Source organism: Xenopus laevis, chromosome 6S (assembly GCF_017654675.1).
Source record: "Xenopus laevis strain J_2021 chromosome 6S, Xenopus_laevis_v10.1, whole genome shotgun sequence".
Taxonomy (NCBI): domain Eukaryota; kingdom Metazoa; phylum Chordata; class Amphibia; order Anura; family Pipidae; genus Xenopus; species Xenopus laevis.
This window is the reverse complement of record NC_054382.1, coordinates 50992861-51015576: the sequence shown is the minus strand read 5'-3', so window position 1 is coordinate 51015576 and position 22716 is coordinate 50992861. Positions and strand designations below refer to the sequence as shown.

At 38.6% G+C, this 22716-nt stretch overlaps 1 protein-coding gene across 2 annotated transcripts in view; it reads left to right on the top strand.

Annotated features, from left to right (window-relative positions):
- hecw1.S (HECT, C2 and WW domain containing E3 ubiquitin protein ligase 1 S homeolog) overlaps window positions 1-22716 on the top strand; it is a 168804-nt gene that overhangs the window by 61340 nt on the left and 84748 nt on the right. For both annotated transcript variants that reach the window (XM_018269351.2, XM_041567575.1), the window contains one exon: window positions 15442-15766. In XM_018269351.2, the coding sequence (XP_018124840.1) occupies window positions 15442-15766 (325 nt within the window). The remainder of the gene's footprint in view (window positions 1-15441; window positions 15767-22716) is intronic.

Sequence of the window (22716 nt, the reverse complement as noted above, 5' to 3'; positions counted from 1 at the left end):
AGCCGGATGCAGTTACTTTGTGATATGGATCGTGGTTCCCGATTCTTCTATGCTCTGGAGAAGAAGAAGGGGAACCGAAAACAAATCACATGCCTTTTTGCGGAGGATGGAACCCCCCTTGAGGATCCGGAGGCTATCCGGGACAGAGCCCGGTCCTTCTATCAAAACCTTTTTTCTCCAGATCCCATCTCTCCAGATGCCTGTGAGGAGCTATGGGATGGGCTTCCAGTGGTCAGTGAGAGGAGAAAAGAGAGGTTGGAAACACCAATCACTCTAGAGGAACTCTCTCAAGCACTCCGTTTAATGCCCCACAATAAATCTCCTGGGCTTGACGGACTGACCATAGAGTTCTTCCAGTTCTTTTGGGATACTCTGGGCCCTGATTTCCATAGGGTCCTAACTGAGGCCTTCAAGAAAGGTGAGTTGCCACTTTCGTGTCGTCGAGCAGTGTTATCACTACTTCCTAAGAAGGGGGATCTCCGTCTTATTAAGAACTGGAGACCAGTCTCACTGCTTAGCACAGACTATAAGATCGTGGCCAAAGCTATCTCACTTAGGCTCAAATCTGTGCTGGCAGAGGTGATTCATCCTGACCAGTCCTATACAGTCCCCGGTCGGACAATTTTTGATAATGTCTTTTTAATCCGAGACTTACTACATTTTGCGAGAAGGACTGGTCTATCTCTTGCTTTTCTCTCTCTGGATCAAGAGAAGGCATTTGACAGGGTGGATCACCAATATCTTATAGGCACTCTGCAAGCCTATAGCTTTGGCCCACAGTTTGTGGGCTACCTGAAAACAATGTATGCCTCTGCAGAGTGTTTAGTTAAAATCAACTGGTCTCTGACTGCACCTCTGGCCTTTGGACGAGGAGTTCGGCAAGGATGCCCCTTGTCGGGACAACTGTACTCGCTGGCCATTGAGCCCTTCCTGTGTCTCTTAAGGAAAAGGCTCACGGGACTGGTGCTCAAAGAACCTGACATGAGGGTGGTTCTCTCAGCCTACGCTGATGATGTAATTCTTGTGGCCCAGGACCTAGTTGATCTTGAGCGGGCACAAGAGTGTCAAGAAGTCTACGCTGCTGCCTCATCTGCCCGGATCAACTGGTCCAAGAGCTCAGGCCTTCTGGAGGGTTCTCTAAAGGTGGATTTCCTGCCTCCTGCTTTTCGTGACATCTCGTGGGAGAGTAAAATCATTAAATATTTAGGCGTCTACCTATCAGCTGAGGAGTATCCTGTCTCACAGAATTTCATTGAACTTGAGGAATGTGTTCTAACGCGCCTTGGAAAGTGGAAGGGTTTTGCTAAAGTACTTTCTATGAGGGGGAGAGCTTTGGTGATTAATCAGCTGGTGGCCTCTCAGATCTGGTACCGGCTGATATGTCTTAGCCCAACCCAAGAATTCATTGCTAAGATCCAGAGAAGGTTACTGGACTTTCTCTGGATAGGAAAGCATTGGGTTTCTGCAGGTGTCTCAAGCCTCCCGTTGAAAGAGGGAGGGCAGGGAGTCGTGTGTATACGTTCTCAAGTGCACACCTTCCGTCTCCAGCAAATACAGAGATACTTGTATGCAGATCCTTCTCCACAGTGGTGTACTCTAGCATCGAGTTTTATCGCCAGGTACGAAATATGGGATATGACCGGCAATTGTTTATAATTGAACCTGAGGGTTTCCTAAGAAACCTTTCAACCCTGCCGGCTTACTACCAAGACACGCTAAAAACCTGGAGCATGGTATCCGTGTTAAGGCAAGGAGCCATTGAAGGGGAAGACATTCTAAATGAGCCCCTACTTTACAATCCATCTTTTAAGACTAGGATGTTAGAATCCATCAGCATCCGACGTCGCCTTTGCCAGGCTCGGTTAACCAGAGTTGGAGATCTCCTGGATTTTGAGAAATCAGATTGGGTGGACTCTCAAGCAGTTATGCAACGCATGGGATTCCTCACCACTAGGGTTCCACACCGTCTTCTCAAGGAAATCAAGGACACAATCTCTCCTGATTCTCACACCTTCATTGATGGGGTTTTACATTCTGGAGAGCCACGTCCACCTTGGAACTCCTCACCTCCAGACATAATAATAGCACCTAAAACCCGTCAATCCCCCCAAGCACCTCCTTCCCCCAACTTGAGCCAGTTGGAGAATTTTCCATTGACACGCTTTCATGATATAACAAGAAAGCTGTTGTACTCTCTAATGCTTCACACTGTACACTTCCTTGCCCTCATCTCCCGATATGATACCATCTGGAGACGTGTGCTTAATGAGGGTGAAAGACCTCAGTGGCAAGCTCTTTATTCCAGTTTGGTGCCTAGACCAACTGGAGACTTGAGTTGGAAAGTGCTGCATGGTGCATTGAGCACAGGAGAGTATTTAGCTCGTTTTACAGACTCCCCAGCTGCTTGTCCATTCTGTGGCAAAGGAGAGTCTGTGTTTCATGCTTATTTTACGTGTGCCAGACTGCAACCTCTATTGGCTCTTTTGAGGAAGCTTTACCTGCAGTTCTGGTTACACTTTTCCCCTCATGTTTATATTTTTGGACGCCCAGTATCCCGGGACAATAAAGAGAAAGACCTTCTCTCCAACTTGCTCCTGGCTTTAGCTAAATTAGTCATCCATAAATCTAGAAAGCAATGTTTGGAAGGTGGGAATCCTCTGCCAGCAGAGGTCTTGTTCCGAGTGCTGGTGCGTTCCCGCATCCGAGCAGAGTACACCCAAGCAGTGTTTACTGGTCGGTTGAAAGAATTTGCTGACCAGTGGGCAATAGATGGGGTACTTTGCTCAGTATCCCCAGACCTGGTTTCTGTTCAGACAATTCTCACACTCCATATTTAAGTGCACTTTAATTTAAGTGACAGTTGTATTTTAATCAGTTAATCATCTCCTTTGAGATGTGATTAACTTTGGTGAGCAATCACTCACCTGCAATTTGAATAATATATCAGCTAATGAAAAATCAACACATTGACTGCATTTTGTGGGGTAAAAACACAGAAATATATGTTTACCCCCCAAACCCATACATTTTTGGAAAGTACACATTCTACAGAATCTAAAATGGGTACCCATGCCTTATTGCTCCAAACTACTGAGTCGCAAGGCTTTCCCAAAGTTGTCGGTTTTGGTGAAATATCTGAAAATTGCCTCAAAGCTTCAACTTCCCAGCACCATATCACCCATGTGTCATTACGTACTAAGAAAAATCACCCTAAATATGATTGCCAGGGTTCCTCTGAACATTTTGGTGGCCATTGTTCATAAGTTTACCAAAGTATATGGCATTTAGAGGCCCCAAAATGAAGTTAGCACATACAAATTGTCCTGTGGGTAACTTCAGCTAATGAAAAATCAACACATTGACTGCATTTTTGTGGGGTAAAAACACAGAAATATATCTTTACCCCCCAACCCCATATATTTTTGGAAAGTACACATTCTACAGAATCTAAAATGGGTACCCATGCCTTTCTGCTCCAAACTACTGAGTCGCAAAGCTTTGCCAAATTTGGCGGTTTTGGTGAAATATCTGGAAATTGCCTCAAAGCTTCAACTTTCCAGCATCGTATTGTCCATGTATCATTACCAGCATAAAGCATCCTAAATATAAACATATGGGTCTACTAAACAGTTTGATGCCCAATGTGCATAGATATACCAAACTATGTGGCGCACAGAGACCCCCAAATGACAATATGTATAGACATTTTCACGGCTGACGCGCTGGCTGCTGCAATATAACCACCCGGTGTGTGTATTATGCGACATTAGACCACCTAACAGTACAGAGACCCCAGAAAACCATATATTTTCAGAAAGTACACATTCTGACGAATCCAATATGGGTAAATAAGTGTTTCTACTGCAAACTGCCAAACTGCAAAGCAATGCTGAACATAACGGTTTTTATCAAATTTCTGAAAATCGTCACAAAGCTTGAATTTTACCCCATTATATGCCCCACATTTCGTAACTTATCAGCATAAAACATCCTGAATATGAACGCCAGGGGTCTACTGAACACTTTGATGCCCAATATGCATAGATATACCAAACTTTGTGGCGCACAGAGACCCCAAATGACAATAGTGTATATACATTTTCACGGCTGACGCGCTGGCTGCTGCAATATGAGCACCTGGTGTGTGTATTATGCTACATTAGACCCCCCTAACAGTACAGAGACCCCAGAAAACCATATATTTTCAGAAAGTACACATTCTGACGAATCCAATATGGGTAAATATGTGTTCCTACTGCAAACTGCCAAACTGCAAAGCAATGCTGAAAGTAGCGGTTTTTATCAAATTTCTGAAAATCGTCACAAAGCTTGAATTTTACCCCATTATATGCCCCACATTTCGTAACGTATCAGCATAAAACATCCTAAATATGAACGCCAGGGGTCTACTGAACACTTTGATGCCCAATATGTATAGATATACCAAACTATGTGGCGCACAGAGACCCCCAAATGACAATAGTGTATATACATTTTCACGGCTGACGCGCTGGCTGCTGCAATATGAGCACCTGGTGTGTGTATTATGCGACATTAGACCCCCCTAACAGTACAGAGACCCCAGAAAACCATATATTTTCAGAAAGTACACATTCTGACGAATCCAACGAAAAGTATCTGCATAAACCATCCTAAATATGAACGACAGGTGTCTACTGAACACTTTCATGCCCAATATTCACAGATTTACCAAACTATGTGGCGCACAGAGACGCCCAATTGGATATATAGTAGATAAAATTTACAAGACATAACAAAATAATACAGAAAGTGTGAAATTCAAATAAAATTACTAAAATCCAATAAAACCACAAAAATCTATGCTTTTTTTTTCAGACTAGTGTAATCAGACATCAGAATTACAGTTTGAATATTATAGCTTGGCAAAATAGGTTTTACGGACAGAATAAAGCAAGCAACAGTTATGCAGCGCTGAAAATGCAATAAAATGGCTAACAATGCACCAAAATCCCTAAAATTTCCAAATAATCACCGAAATAACATACAAAAGGTATTGCACAGTACGGTTAGCGAATACGCTATTCGCAAAGGCAATAAAACATTTTTTTGAGCCAAAAACACAACAATGCAATATGAAAAAAAAAAAAAAAAAAGCTACACAACAGTGTATGTGTGTGCACATGTGTACAATTGGTAAATTGCATGTTATGTACATGTGTTTGTGTGTGCATGTGTATGTACCCCCCCAAGTGTGTGTGACCCCCCTGATCCCCCAAAAAATGTATGTGAGTGTGTGTAAGTGTAAATCTAAGCATGTATTAGTGTATAAAGTGTGTGTAAGTGTATTTTGTGTGTGTGTTACACTAACCTGGGGTGTGTAGCTGCAGATCTGTGTCCATGATGGCAGGAGGAGTGGAGAAGCAGGAGGGAGTCGCCAGATCCGTTGATCCGATGCGTGGGCGTCGCTGGAGGGACCCGGAAGTGCAGGCAGCAGCAGCGCGCAGCCACGTGCGTCTGTTGCGTTTGTGGGGCCCCTGGACGATCGCGCCTCAGGAGCCCCTTTCCCACCCGCTCCGCTCGTTGCCTAGGGGGTTGTGAGCGAGCGGGGAAGGAGCGAGCAGCATTTAAAGCCGCTCCTGAGCTCCCCGCACGCTTATGCTGCAGAACGTAGAATCTACGTTCTGTGGCATTTCAAGATACTTTTCCACAGAACGTAGATTCTACGTTCTGTGGCACTTAAAGGGTTAAGCTACCTACATTTGATTTGAACTGGCACTACTATGTGATTTCCTAGAGGGAAATTGAGAATGATATTGGTGCTGTGTTTTTAGCAAGGAAAAAAAACTCAATGGGCAATTCAAATAAAATTACCCTGTGTGTCACTGCCCAAACTGAATATTCTTTATTTATGAGAAGGTTTGCTCTCTATTTACATTGACAGACAGTGGTACAGAGCTGGCACTGAAAATATGGCCCAACAAGTGAAGCAGTTGTGTGACATTATGCAACATCATGACAGATTTGTGTCCACTTGCAATACGCCTAGTTGCTCATGTCCATCTCCATAAATTGAATTTTAGTGATCTGTCTTATAACATTTTATGCATGAAATCTGATGAAACAAAATTTCTGTTTACTTAAATATGCTTAAAACATATTTACATTATATATATATATATATATATATATATATATATATATATATATATATATATATATATATATATATATATATATATATACAGGTATATATATATATATACAGGTATATATATATATATATATATATATATATACACATATATACATTCTCCTTTCTGCAAATTTGCTTTCATACATATGTTTAGACATCATGTTTGTATCTGCCATAGAGGTCAAATCGGGCAGCTGTGTTGAACCTTTAAAAATAACTAATTCAATTACAATATTACATTTTAATTTTATTAATAATTATATACCTCTCCTCTACAATTATCCATGGTCTGTTGTGTTTTTAATTATCCATGGTCTTTGTGTGTAAATAAAAGAAAGATTAGAAAAATAATTGGCTTAAATTCTGTTCAAAATATTTTGCCTTGGCTGTTTTATCTAGTATAGGTAAATCTAAAAACAACTGGACTTGCTGAGTAATCAATGAAGACGTTTCCTTATCTCTACCTATACTAGATATACCATGACATGGATGAATGAAAATCTTCATAGTCATATTGGCTGTTTTATAATATTGAATATTTTAAACACTTAAATGTTTTTTTTAAATAAGGCCCTATATTTGATTGTGTGTAGCATTAATATAAATGTATAGTTCTCTCCTGACATGTAGACATTTAGGGGGTTATTTATTAAGCTACAGATTTTTATAATCAGACTTTTACAGAGGAAAATAAAATGTCAATGGTAGATGTCCCGTTAACTATTTGAACATTTTCTGAGTTGCGCTGGGTTTCCAAAAATAATCATAGCTTCTAGGCGATTTTACAAAAAAATGTAGGGTAAGAGCACATAATCCGAAAAAAACATAGGATTTTGATTTTTTACGATTTTGTCATGACTTTCACACAAGATAAATTTGTGATAATGTATTAATATGTATTATGATAATGTATTAATAAATAGGGGGGAAAGTCCATGCGGAGTTTTCAGAAAATAGTGAGAACTTTTCGGATTTTAAATAAAGAACCCCCTGGTTTTTACTGATGCCAGGATATACAACAAGGGCTGTTGGCCACAAATAATATGCTTATTGTACAAATAGGACATGAAGCAAAACATTTTCTAGAATATAATGTCCTAAACATAGGAACCTAAATGAATAATATTCCTTAAAACCATCAACTACAGTATTAAACAGTGATGTCACAATGCAGGGCCACCATCAGAATTAGCCCAGCCCCATACAAAAACAATTTCTGCACCCCCCCCCCCCCCCACATAAAAGTAAAAAAAAAAGCATTGGTGGCCAGGGGGTTTAGCAAAAATTGGACACCATTGGTGTTCAGTGGAACTTACCTTTCAAATTTATTGCCTTTGGCTTTTCTTAAGATTTGGCTCCCTCAGCGGCTTCAGCTCCTACTTTGACGGCTATGGCTTTTTAAATCAGCTTCGGCTCCTACCTTGGTGACTTCAGTGACTCAAGGTGGGCCCCCTCATGGCTGCCCTGCCGCAATGGGAAGTGGACATGATTTAACTGATCTGTTAAGTCACCCACAGACTTGCATTTTGTTAAAATAATTCAAAACTCGATTCTTTTTGGCAACCTGACAAATCATTTGCCTGAAAGAACTCTAAATAGCCCTGAAAGATTTTTTCCTTAGGAGAATAATGCTTTAATGGGGGAGGGGGGTGCACTGATAAATGAGCAAACTAGTGTAACACCTATTTGGGCCATACGGGGTTAATTCACCAGCTAGTGCAATAGAGCATGGGTTACACGTGACTCTAACACTTCAGGTTAGGGCCTTCGCTATATGGAAGATTAAAGGTGTGGTGTAAAGTAACTACAACTCCCACAGGCTACTGTGCAATAACAAAAGACTTGGGAGCCAGGAGGTTCTTAAGAAAACAGGAACAAGGTTTATTGAACTATGCACTAGGCAAGTGACATCAGGTTTCTACTCACGCAGGAGTTGAGGCAACAGCATATAGAGAGTTCAGACAGATCTGCAGGCAGGCTCACCTAGAGCAGACACAGGCAGACACTCCCTGGGGACAGACTTGGCAGGTATCCCACTTCACTATCCTATGTTGGAGCTCAGAACTGCTCTTTCTCTCTAACCTCTCTGCCTTTCTCTCCTAGAGAGACTATGACAAGAATGCCCTAGTATATCTATTCTTCATTCACGGGGTTTCCTGGTCCCCGACTTGGACACATGCCTTCTTCTGGGCCTGGTGTACTCAGTCCCCTCTGAGTACACCCAGCTGGATCAGCATCCAGAGGCAAAAGAGGAAGAGGCCACTCCTTACACACACTATAGTGAAGTGTAGCAGGAAGCTGTCACACCTCTGCTGGCAGATCACTCTAAGAAAAAGGGTGGGGGCCTTAAAGCTACAGGGCAGATTAACCCGTAGGGGCTAAATAAGTTACTAAATATGGTAAAATCCAAACTGCTGGACAATTGCATGAAAATGTTTAAAATACCAAACGGTCCTTTTTTGTATACTATTTGACAGACGCAATCCATGCGTCTGTGAGGGAGGGTAGTGTAATGGATGACTCAGTGTATAACACAAAGAGAATTTAATGCAATTCCAGGAAAATAGGAATATTCAACAAGTATTCACATATTTACAGAGATGTCAACCTCCTGGAAAATGAATCCACATGAGGTTTGGCCACACCCACGCCATTCCTGTTACAAACAGATTATAATCCGTTATGCCCTGACAGCCTCCTTACCCACTTACCCTTTCCCTTTTCCTGTTGATAAAAAATTTGGGTTACTCTTGAAAAATCTGGGAGGGTTGAACGATTTTGTTTATAAAGATGTAGAAGGTAAAAGGCTTCTGAGGTTTTTTTTTCTACAAATATTTAATCTATAAAGCCCGGGTGCAGCTATTTATAAAGGTGTATAAAAGTAACCAATACAGATAGTAAGATTGTCTTACCAATGCAAGTTTTCATTCTCTCATTCTCCCCTTCAGTTTGTTCAAATTGTACTGCAAACTAACCAAAAATTTAATCAAATCAACAGTGCTTTAATAATTAAGAAACAACAATACTTGTTTGATCAGAATAGGACATTTGTGATATAGTCCTTATGCTGTTAACGCATATCATTTAAAATCTGGTAATTTGAAGTAATAACATTTTAAATGTTTTCTTAAACATCCAAAAACACCTAATTAATATGGTCCATATGTTACCCTCTTATATAATATGAATATGAAGTCTTATCTACATTGTAGATTTCCCTGAAAGCTGGTCATGTACCCTATATTAGCTACTCCAATATGAACATCATACATGAAGAACTAAGGCCTGTGCCCACATTATTGCCATTAGCAGAATTTTTTTTTAAGCACACATCTAATAATAATAAATTCTACTGGTGAATAACTATTCCTGCTGGCCTACAAACCAGCAGTGCACCTTGTAACTCACTGATTATTAGATAATTTCTCAAACTCCATTTAGCAATGCTTCCTTGAAAAAAAATGAGGATTGTTTTTTGCAAACTAGCTAAATAATGCAGTTTCTGAAGGAGTCCATTCAATCACATGAAGATAATTTTTTTTTTAAAGGTGGGTTTTTATTTATTTTTCATAACATACAAAAATTTCAATAACAACAAAAAACAAAATTAGACAAAACATTAAATTTAAAAAACAATTTATCTGACTCTGTATGTACCTTTTATTTTGCAGAGTATCAGGTCACTTGCTTGTTCTTCCCCTTAGTACAGGCATATCAAAAGTGCGGCCAGGGGGCCAAATACGGCCTGTCTTAAAATTTACACACGGCCCTCAGCCTCTATCATGATATTAATAATAATGTGGCCTGCCAGCATATTGCAATCAGGAATCGTGTAGCCGTAGCAGTAATATTTGGGCACATTAGTGAAATGATCTGCCACTAGGTCTATACTGCTGCCTGTTTGCTGAAGGTGTTAGCAATAGACACGTACTGGCACATAGTGATGCGCCGCTCTCACACTTCTTTAGGGCTGAAGGTGTCAATAGACGTACTGACGTGCCAGTACAGTAAACTACATGCCAGTACGTGTCTATTGCTAACACCTTCAGCACACAGGCAGCAGTATAGACCAAGTGGCAGATCATTTCACTAATGTGCCCAAATATTACTGCTACGGCTAGCATAGTGGGAGATGCTAATGGGGTGTTTCGCATTTGGAGTAGTTGTGCCCTATTTTAAATAATAATTTGGTATTTAATATGGTCTTTCCATTCTCTCGCTGCCCAGCACCTTATGATCACACCAGGGGCCTCAGACCTTATCAAATTTACTATGAGGTCCCCTATTTTCATATGTTAATTTGTACAGTGGAATTGCAAGCAGGCTGGAGCACTGTATTAAAGGGGTTGTTCACCTTCAAACAACTACTTGTTTTCCGATCACCAGAAATAACGACTTTTTCCAATTACTTTCTATTTTCTATGTGTCACAATTTTTCTAATATTGAAGTGTAAAGTGTCCTTTTTACCTTCTAAAGCAGCTCTGGGATGCTGTTCTAAATTGATACATTTAGTTGATACATTTCTTATCTTTGTCTCTGCTGAGCAGAATCTCTGGGTTTCATTACAGGCAGTTGTTTATAATACAATAGTTGGAAATACTCCAGAGATGCTGCTGAGAAATGTATCACTAAATGTTGCAAAATTATAACAGTTCAGAGTCTGCATCTGAATTAATGAGCTGCCAGATGCAAACACCACAGATAGGAACATTCAACTTTAAACTTAGATTTTGGAAAAACAGTAAAAAATAAATTATGGAAAGTCATTGAAAAAAGTCTTTATTTCCGGGGAACAATCTGAAAACAATTGAACTGAAAAAGTGTTTGGAAGGTGAACAACCCCTTTAAGGCAAGCCGTGCATAATCTTGTTTGTGCACCAGAATGGGGGACCTGATGTCCATCCCCATGCACTGGCAAAGTAATTGATTGCCTTGCCTCTATGCCTAAAGCCAATATTTGATTGACAGCTGAGATTTTTAAATTAGTTTAGCAGATATGAATGCTTTAATTGAAAAAAGGATTTGGATTTCATGTTTAATTTGAAAGGGACTTTTATTATACAGCTTTTTATGTCTGGGTGACAGGTCCACTTTAAGCGGAATTATGTCATCTAGGACCCCCAGTAGGCATGTTGCTGGTGCAACCACAATCTGTGGTATTGTGGGCAGGAAAATCTCATATGAAAGAAATCGGCTGAGGCAGTACCGCATCTGGGGCAGGAGTCTGTGGGTATTCTCCTCATCTGATGCAGTTTCATAGGTGTAACATATACTGTAAATGATGGAAAGTTTTAGATTGAATAAATCTATCTCTGATTAAGACAAGGAATTTATATATGTTGCTTTTTATCACTCATCAGAAGTGAGTTCATGGATATGAGAAGACCACCATTCCTCTGCTGCTTGGAATGGTTTGGGTCCTTTTAGCAGCAAGTTTTGGTAAATGTTAGATGGCTATGCAGACATGGACTACATGCAATTGGAGCGTAGCTGAGATGAGAAATAATTTAGAAAGTAGAATCGTAAATGATTTAACCAGGAAGAGTATTTCTCAAGTGAATTAATCTGATATTTTGAGTCCTCTGCGTCATTAAATGCCAATTAATTATGGACAGTAGGACTTTCAGAGATAAAGATCTCATGAGTGATAAAGCCATACTCATTTTTTATAAATAAAAGATAAGAGTATCAAATATTATGATGATATTAGCATATATAACTAAAAAGATGTATGACTACTCAAATCACAGGCTGTACTTAATTTTGCAATAAAGCCTTTTAGCAAATTAAAGAGCATCTGAAGCAGGAAAACAGACAGAGAAAATAAGTACAGAAGAACATTAGTTTAGAATGATTAATTTATATTTACACCACAGAAAAGGCTAGACTGTCCGATACTACAAACTTAGAGACTTATAAAAGAAAAGTTTCATTGCATTTCAGACATTAAATACAGTTTTTATCTGTTTGACAGGATAATAATAGTGGGATAAAATAAAAAGTATTGTTATTAGTGGAATTATGTGTTGTAATTGGTGGATGTGAAGAGACATAATTACTGGTGGTACAGCTTACTACCAATCTGGCAGTAATTATAACCCAAAACTCTTTGTGTGATCATTAGCAAGGATAATACCATAATGCTTCTGTCTTGGTTCTTGGTACTGAGAGAAACTAAATTCTATAGATAAAGACCTTCAGTCAGAGCTCTTGGTCTGTGTTGTAGTGAGGTCATTAATCTTAAAGAGATAAAGACACAGCCATCATGCAAATGCATCTGCTTCCTTACAACACATTGACATGTTGCATTACATTTGTGCAACAGTTGTTTATTTATGTTTTCAGTTCTAGATTGTTACAAATGATTACTGTCTATCACAGGTAAGAGAGTTTACCAACTTAAATTTGTGGACTCCAAATATAAAGTTACTGTAGAAAGTAGGCAGTGTTTACATGCGTGGATCTTTTAAAACAAAAAGCAAAAAATATGTTCAGCACAAGCCCTGTCCATTTAACCAGGGTTGAAAACTAGGGCATACTGTCCCTTTAAGGATCCATTAAGCTCATGTAGAACAATATCTGTCAATTGCTTTCATATAGCAGCCAGATAGTGAAATGTCCATGACACCCTATTGTCACAGATATTTAATTTGCAAATTTTTTTTCCTGACGAGTTTTTATGTACAGTATCTCTTGTTCGAATTTCGTATGTATAAATAAACATCAGAAATCAGGGAATGTATTAATGAAGGTCAGCTGAGTGCTGTAGTAGAAGGATAGTTACAATATTTTTGCCAAAGCTAGTTTAAGGGTTAACTGAATTAAATATAAGCAAAATGTATTTCTTAAGAATTTATATCATCATCAAAACAGCATTATTTGGCATAATAAACACAAGGGGTTTAAAGTGTTCAAACAATTAAACAAACATTGTTTTACAATTTCATTACAATCTTGTAACATACAAAATATATTTATGGATAAATAGCAATGTGCTTACACTTTGCTAATTGCAGGTTAAAGTTTGATTTGGCACTCCTATAATCAACCCAATTCTTCAAAATATTTGTATATGTTTTGCTGTGTTGTAGAGGTATGGGATCTGTTATTTAGAAATCCATTATCCAGAAAGCTCCAACTTACACAAAGGCCATCTCCCATAGACTACAACTACTTAAATTTTTTACAAATTATTTCATATTTCTCTGTAATAGGCAGTACCTTCTACGTTATCCTAACAAATATATAATTATTCCATATTGGAGGCAACACAAGTCTGTTGGGTTTAAATAATAGTTAAATATATTTTTTAGTAGACAAGGTATGAAGGTCCAAATTATGGATAGATCTGTTATCTGGAAAAATGCTAGGTCCTGAGCATTCTTAATAATAGCCTAATGGGGACCTTTTTATTATAGATTTTACAGTTACAAATCACTTCTAAAGAGAACATGTTATCATTCGAGAATGTTTAGGATGTTCTTATTCTGTGAAATAAAATGTACATGAGTTTTTATTATTTAACCAGTCTTATTATTTTTTTATTATCTATTTTGTTTTAAAATCTTACAAACTGATAAACAATTGTCGTAAAATGGACACAGCTACTAAGTGTGGCCCCAATTCACCTCTTACAATAGAATAATTTGCCAGGAACTAGACATTTTCACTGGAAAATGAAGAGTGAAATGCCTCACAAAGGATTTAGTCTGGCATTTGGGACAGAGTAGAACCCAATGAAAACATTAAGCAGGTATTCAAGTGGCTTGTGGAATGGGACTTTAAGGGTTGGGGCAGATGGGCAGATTCGGGGAGATTTAGTCGCCTGGCGAATAATCGCCTCCTTTGCAAGGCGACAATCTCCCTGAACTGCCTTCCATCTGCTTTCTGCCTGCTTGAATGAAGAATCGCATGCGCTAATGCAATCGCGGTGCTTCGATTCCTGAAGATGGCCGAAGTTACCTCACGAGGAAACTTTGGGCAACTTCGGAAATCGAAGTGCCGCGAGTTCATTAGCGCAGGCGGTTCTTCATTCAAGCAGGTGAAAGGCAGACGGAAGGCAGTTCAGGGAGATTGTCGCCCCGCAGAAGAGGCGATTAGTTGCCAGGCGACTAAATCTCCCCGAATCTGCCCGTCTGCCCCAACCCTAAAAGTAGTAGGTTATCTCTGAAAGTGAGTTATCTTAAGAGTTTAGTTAGTTACACTAGGGAGCATTTGTAAGCAGCTGTTACAATGATTAGGGTACTAATCATGTACTAAAACATCTATTAACATAAGAGCTGAACTACACAGTGCAGCTTCTTCCGTTCCGACACGCTGAAAGGAGGCGCAGGTGGCATGTCAATGCTCAGAATATAATGTAAGTAATAGAAATTTTGCACCTACAAACTGCCTGCATCCGACACGACTGCCGGATGCAACTGCCACATGTTGCGACTTCATCCGACAGTCGTGTCGGATACATGCAGTTTGTAGGTGCAATAGTTCTATTACTTACGTTATATTCTGCACATCCGACGTGGCACCCGATTCAACACCATTTGGTAACCTTTTGTAGGATGGTGTTGCATCAATAAAATGCATCCTACAAGTCAGATGTTGTCATGTGGGTTAAAATATATGGGACTGATAAAAAAATCAGGATGCATAAACTACGTGTAAAATTTTCCATCTGACACGACTGTCGGATGTGAACGCTGCATGCTGCTTCTTCATCTGACAAGAGAAAAACGTATGGTGTTGGATGGTATACATTCTAGCCTAGGGGCATCAGATTTTGTAGCATCCTACAAAAGCTTGTGCTGTTGTGCCTGGTGTTGCATATACTAAGATTTTATCTGATCTTGCTATGCAACACCACGCAACATCATGCAACACCACACAACACCACACAAAAGCATGAGATTTGTAGAATCTTAGAATGTTTTGAAGATCCAACACCATCCTACAAAATCTCCCGTAGAGTATAGTCCTATGGGCTGAAATACACAGTGCTGAGAGGAAGCGCAGGCGGCACTTTGGATGCGCCGAATATAATGTAAGTAATAGAAATGTCACACCTACAATCTGCGTGCATCCGACACGACTGTTGGATGAAGACAAAATGTGTGACGTTTGCATACGACAGTCGTGTCGTATGCATGCAGTTTGTAGCTGCAACATTTCTATTACTCAGATTATATCCGGCGCATAAGATGTGCCGCCTGCGCTTCCTCTCAGCGCGTAGTAGTATTTGCAAATAATTACACTTTTATATTTTTCACAGAATTTGTACCAAAACAGATTCCTTGGTTTGGCTGCCATGGCTTCCCCCTCAAGGAATTCTCAAAACAGGCGTCGATGCAAAGAACCTATGAGGTATAGCTACAATCCTGACCAGTTCCATAATATGGATATCAGGAACAACCCCCATGAAGGAGTAACCATGCCACGTTCCACAAGTGACACTGACTTGGTAACTTCTGATAGTCGGTCAACTCTGATGATTAGTAGTTCCTACTACTCAATTGGACACTCGCAGGATCTTGTAATCTACTGGGACATAAAAGAAGAAGTGGATGCTGGAGACTGGATTGGCATGTACCTGATTGGTAAGTAAAAATGTAATATTGGTATATTCAGATACTAGCAGAACTGCAATGTGAGCTGTCTAATACACAGTAGATACAGTAGCTGTTGCATGTCATAGAGAGTAAAGGTTTTTAAAAATATATGGGTTAATAAATTTTGATTATTGAACTAGTGATGGGCGAATCTGACCCATTTTGCTTTGTTGAAAATTCACGAATTCGCAAAAAATTTACCAAATGCATTGAAGTCAATGGGCGACAAATTTTTCTTGACGTGCAAAAATATTTTTGACATGCAACAATTTTTTTCACCCATTGAATTCTATGGTCATCTTTTTTGCTGCAAAACCTGGCAAAAGATTTCGCTCATCTCTAATTATAACATACCATTGACAAAAATTCAAGCAGCACACAAGTATTGAGTTCAAATTCATGCATATTTAATATAATTCACAAAGGCACCAATACATGCTCCTTAAGACCCAGTGCCAATATGCTTGTTAAGTCTGCTGAATGAATTGTACACAATATGCAAAAAAAGTATTGGGTGCTCAGACGCAAGACAGCCTTGGAAATAAAATCTGGGTTAAATTGATGTTACTACCAGGGTTTTGTTTGTATGTTTCAAACAGACAGAGGGGAAGTAGTTTTGTTTCAGAGAAAGTCTGTTTGTGAGAAAGTAACCAGCTGTCTGTGCTCTGAGAATAACGTTATGGCTTAAGTTTTGACAAAGCTTAAGCGCTTCTCAAAGTACAGTAAAAAAATTACTATTGTTAATTTGTAAATGTTATTGAACAAACATATAATTCGCACCATGCTGTATCTTGGAGCTACTCTAACAAAACACTATCACTTTATGTAATATTAAGTTACAGATGTATATTGCCTTGTTCCCGAGCTGTAGGTATATCAAGACATTGTATTTCATTGTCACAAACAGTTTTTTAACCAAAGACACCAACATTCAGTCTTGTGAATCTTCAGCTGTTGCCACAATGCAGCCTTATCACAGGTTCAGTATGGAAAAGAGCACCCTGTTGTTTTTGTTTTCAAGCTCCTTTTCGGGACTGAACAGAAATGTTCTGCAGGAGGACAAAAGGCACTGTCCTGTGTAATAATAACAATCATTTGTTAACAATACACACAATCGTTCCTCATTTGGGAAACATGGCAGACAGTTTTGACCTGGGCAGCCCTTCAAAAAAATCAGGCTGCACAGGTCAAAACCGGACAGGTGGCAACCCTAGCCTTAGATGATAGGCTGTGATCAAGTGCTACCTCTGACCAATTTCTGGTGAAAGACTGATGCAACAGAACCAAGAGAAATTCAGAAATTGAGAAAGTCAGGCCATTAACCTATATACTGAAAGATAGATCAATGTAGAATGTTAGCCATTAAGGAACCCCTTAAAAAGCTATTTGAGTTGATATGTTATAAGTAGTGTAATATTTTATAAGTTAATTGGACTTTTAGAAATGTCTGCTGTTAACTTTAGTGATAGTGGGAGGAGATAAGGAGGTCATTCTGAGAATTAAAGATGGTGAACAGTTAGTCAATATGCATTTATGCTATATAATACACATGCTATCGCCAACCCTTCCTATCCACAGTCTCTGTAAACTGGCCCTTTATTGCACCCCTAAAGACAAGACTCTTAGAATAGTGTATTTTATGACATGCCTTATTTTTTATTATAAATAATGTTAAAAGGTAACCACGTGTACTTTGTATTTATGTCAAGACTCATTAGCTTGGGCTTTGACAAGTGCAGGGTAGAACATATGGGTTATTCCTATACAACATAACTATCAGACCCGAATAAAGGAAATGCTCAGAATCAGAGTATCACAACGTTTAATAGAACAAAAAAGAGATACCCTGAAAAAACATTACATATGCTTAGTGAATATGAGCAAACACCTGCATAGTTTAATTGTCTTTACAGACTGATCATCAGTCAACCAGAAATATGACTGCTGTGTATTAGAGGAAAAGCCTAAACCATTTGATTTCCAGATGGAGTAAGTGCCAGCTGATCCCTCTGTTACCTTAGCCAGCGAGGCTGAAATTGTTATTTAATCATACACTGTCCAATGATTCATTGTTTTCAACAGAGGTAGAGTCAAAACTTATTAATTACTTACTAACAAATCATGGAGGGTTCTTTTGCAAGCACTTATTATTTATTTTTCCTCTCCCTGCTATAAAAAATGACCTTACCTACCATATGGTAGTGACACGAAAGTCAATTGGACAAGCAAATTATGAACAAACAAGAGAAAGTTGTGCTCACCACAAATTTTTAAAACCATTAGGGGGGTGCAATGAGGCTGTGACCATAAAATTCATATAGACATATACAAGAGGTCCTCTGCACTCAGACATTTTGTGCATACTGCTACTGAAAAATGCCTTACCCTTTAAACAACACAGGGATTGTTTGTCCATATATTGCAATATATTTAAGCTGGCCAACTACATCAAAGTCATTCCATATCTGGCCAGTCCTACGCTCAAATTTCATCTGATTCATTAAGAATTGTATTGCTTCATTATACATTTTACAAAGGGACTAAGTTTTACCTGCAACTTACTAGCTGCTTTCAAAGTAAAACTCCCAAACTTGGCTGCCCTTTTACTAGACACCAGTGGGATCACCTGACTATAGCTGGGAATGGTGGGAGCTACAACATGGAGCTGGTCACTGCTCCTGTATAACTAGAACAAACAAGGGAAAGTTGTGCTCACCACTAATTTTTAAAACCATTAGGCGGGGGTGCAATGAGGCTGTGACCACAAAATACATATAGACATATACAAGAGGTCCTCTGCACTCAACCCATTATCAATATATTTAAGACAGAGACATTTTGTGCATACTGCTACTAAAAATGCCTTACCCTTTAAACAACACAGGGATTGTTTGTCCATATATTGCAATATATTTAAGCTGGCCAACTACATCAAAGTCATCCCATATCTGGCCAGTCCTACGCTAGACGTAGTTGGCCAGCTTAAATATATTGCAATATATGGACAAACACACATATACATTACGGAAGTGCTTTGCCATCTTTAGAGGTGTGAGTTCCACCCAACATCCCATTTATTGCCATTTGCAGAGATATAAGCAGTGGTTTAGTGGGTTAATATATAACATGCAAACAGGAATTCTAATGAGTTTGGGGTAATGCACTGCTTATGGTATGTAGTTGAGGTGGGGAGAGTGCAGAGAATTACAAAAGCAGAGATCCTTCAGGACCCTGAAAAAGTCTGAGGCAACCAGAACTGGTACTTGCCTATTGCCCCCCCCCACCATTGCACCCTAGGCACATTCCTCTTCTGCCTACCCCTAGTTCTGTCCCTAACTGGAAGTTTGTTGGCCAGTGGTGTCATATTAGATCTTTAGTTCACAACAAAAATGTAATCCCAACTCTTTGGATTCCACTTACAGAAGGATGATTTAGAGCCAAAAGCAGGAGAACTGAGTCATAGGTAGCACAATGTAAGGTAATGGGTGACTTGTTATTGCTCACTCTAGGAGTGAAAGACTGCATCAACCAAAAGCTTAAACTGGGAAGAGTAGAAAGGGTTGGTGCCCAGGACAACTTGTGCAAAGTTGGAACTCAAGAGGATAGGCTCAAGGATAGAGAAATCCCAGAAGACAGCTTCTTTAACTTGGTCTGTAACGCATACCCTGCCAATGTACAAGAAAATTAAAGGAACAGTTCAGTGTAAAAATAAAAACTGGGTAAATAGATGGAATGTGCAAAATAAAACATGTTTCTAATATAGTTAGTTAGGCAAAAATGTAATGTGTAAAGGCTGGAGTGACTGGGTGTGTAACACAATAGCCAGAATCCTTCTTCCTGCTTTTCAGCTCTCTATCTCTGAGTTAGTCAGCGACTTAAAGCTGGGCCACATGAGTCATAACTGTTCATTGAGTTTGCAATTGATCCTCAGCATGCAGCTCAGATTCAAAAGCAACAGGTATGACCCCTGTGCCCCTCCCTCAAGTCACTGATTGCTTACTGCCTGGTAACCAATCTGTGGAAACCAAGAGAGTTGAAAAGCAGGAAGTAGTGTTCTGGTTATTATGTTAGACATCCAGTCACTCCAGCCTTTATACATTACATTTTTGGCTAACTAGCTATATTAGAAACATTTTTTATTTTGCATAGCCTATCTATTTACCCAGTTTTTATTTTTACACTGAACAAGTTCTTCAAAACCAATGAAAATATTTAATGTATATTGGATTGGTGCTTAGAATATTATTTTCTTTCACTATGCAAAGAGTACTTTTTGGGTGCAGGATAACTTTAACATATGGACAAAGAGAAAGTGTATGGCCGTAATACTATTTAGCAGATGCATTTTTTTTATTTTTTTTTTTTACTTATGTCACTTCACACTTGTTACCACTTACTAGGCACGGTGAGTTGCTACTTCCCGCAACTCTTTCAAAAGAGTTAATAAATCTTACATCAGATGGTGCACATAATATTTTCTTTCACTTTGCTAAAGTAGTTTTTGGGTGGAGGTCCCGTATAACTTGTACTCAACATCAAGAAATGCAGAGCAGCAAAGCATGTTGAAGACCAATCACTATATGCACAAAATAGTTTCTGGGTAGAGAACCCCCCTTAAAGAAGTAAGGGAAAATTATATAAGATCAAACAATTGACTCATTTTGAGAAAGAGACTGCAGCATCTTGTGTTTTAACTAAGGCTTTCAAATATACTAAACAAAAAAAACAAGGGACACAATGGGGCCCATTTACTTAGTTCGAGTGAAGGAATAGAATAAAAAAAAACTTAGAATTTCGAATGTTTTTTTTGGCTACTTCGACCATCGAATTGGCTACTTCGACCTTTGACTACGACTTCGAATCGAACGATTCGAACTAAAAATCGCTCGACTATTCGACCATTCGATAGTCGAAGTACTGTCTCTTTAAAAAAAACTTTGACCCCCTAGTTCGCACCTAAAACCTACCGAAGTCAATGTTAGCCTATGGGGAAGGTCCCCATAGATTTTGGAACAATTTTAAGGTCGAAGAAAAATCGTTCGATCGATGGATTAAAAGCCTTCGAATCGAACGATTCGAAGGATTTAATAGTTCGATTTTTCGTTCGATCGAACTATTTGCGGTAAATCCTTCGACTTCGATAGTCGAAGGATTTCAATTCGCCAGTCGAATATCGAGGGTTAATTAACCCTCGATATTCGACCATAAGTAAATTTGCCCCAATGTATCTATCTGTCTAACAATCTATCTCTTTCTCACCATTGTTGTGTGTCCTGACCTCATATTTAGTGGTCGGTGTCACCTATACACTCACATAAAAAAACACACAGTATATATTATTTTACATTTAAAATATGCGGGACATTCGATTAGATTAGGTTCGATTCAACTTTATAGTCATTGTAATGTAATTGTCAATGTAATTTGTTGTATATTATGTACAAATAAATTTAGAGCAATATAAACAAGTGTACAATTAGCAATATAAAAGCAAAGGTATTGGATTAGATATGATCATTGTTATTGGGAGAGAAGAGCGTGGGACAGCGTTCAGAAGGTACACTGCTGTGGGAAAAAACTGTTCCTAAACCTGCTAGTTTTGGTCCGAAGGCTCCTAAAGCATCTTCTGGAAGGGAGGAGCTGGAAAAGTCTATGAGAATAATTATACACCTCTAAGAGCTAAGACAATTCATATCTGTTTTGATCAATATACTGTAGCAGCTTTACTTCTGACTGATTGCCAATATAAAGCATGACAACTGACAGATGTGAGAGATTTACCAATGCTGTTAGCATAAGTTTCTCCTCTATGCAAATCCATTTAATCTGCTGTCAGAAAAGAAACAAATAGGTAGCTCTCTCCTGCTCTAAAATATCTCTAAGTAATAAAAAAAAGACCAGAAAATGTGTGAAAATGTATATTCTAGGCAACTGCACATTCTGGTTTCCTTTTTATTGTAAACACTAGAATTGTTAACTTTAGGGTTCAATACCACTTTTAGAATAAACCTTTAAAATATTCATCCTTAAAGCTGGCAGTTAAGATATGTTACCAAGACATCTAATGAAACAACCTCATAAATCTGTCTTTAGGAGAGGGAAGTACTGTTTTTTTTTTTTTTTACTAGAGGCCAAATATACAATTATCACTCAGACAAAGAGATGATGGAATCTGCTGGATGTTTTGCTGGAGAACCATCTCAGAGTTTATTCTTTCAGCTGATGATTCAAAAGAATCATAAGTGAATGAAAATTATAGAACAACTACAGCTTCCTTTAAGATTACTCAGCGGGCTGAGAGTCATTGAGAACAATTCTTTTTCTCTGCCTTTTATTTGTAATATTAAAGGATATTATTTAGTCTACCTCTAATAATAGTGATTTTAGTTTAGATTTTCAGCAGGAATGTCCACCCTACAGCTCTTCTAGCTGCTAAGTACAGTACAACAGCTTCTGCAAGACTTCCACAGCTTTATTGCTGTAGGGAAAATAAAAATCTGCAGTTGTAGATAACAACTTCATTCTTATTGTAACATGGATGTTCTTATGTCTCCTGGCAAGATTTAGAAATGATTAGATTTTAAAAGAGATTATGCTATTATTACCTTTTGTATTTTGTACATTGTTTCACCCCTTTAGCGAAGGTTCTACAATATTATCAAGGACAACTTAAAGCAGAAATCTAGGGGGAAAATGTATTCACTAGCTTCATAAATTCATATTGTTGGTAAAAGAATCCTATTGGATTTATTTAATGTTTAAATTATTTAAGCAGACTTAAAGGGATACTGTCATGGGAAAAAAAAATTTTTTCAAAATGAATCAGTTAATAGTGCTGCTCCAGCAGAATTCTGCACTGAAATCCATTTCTCAAAAGAGCAGATTTTTTTATATTCAATTTTGAAATCTGACATGGGGCTAGACATATTGTCAATTTC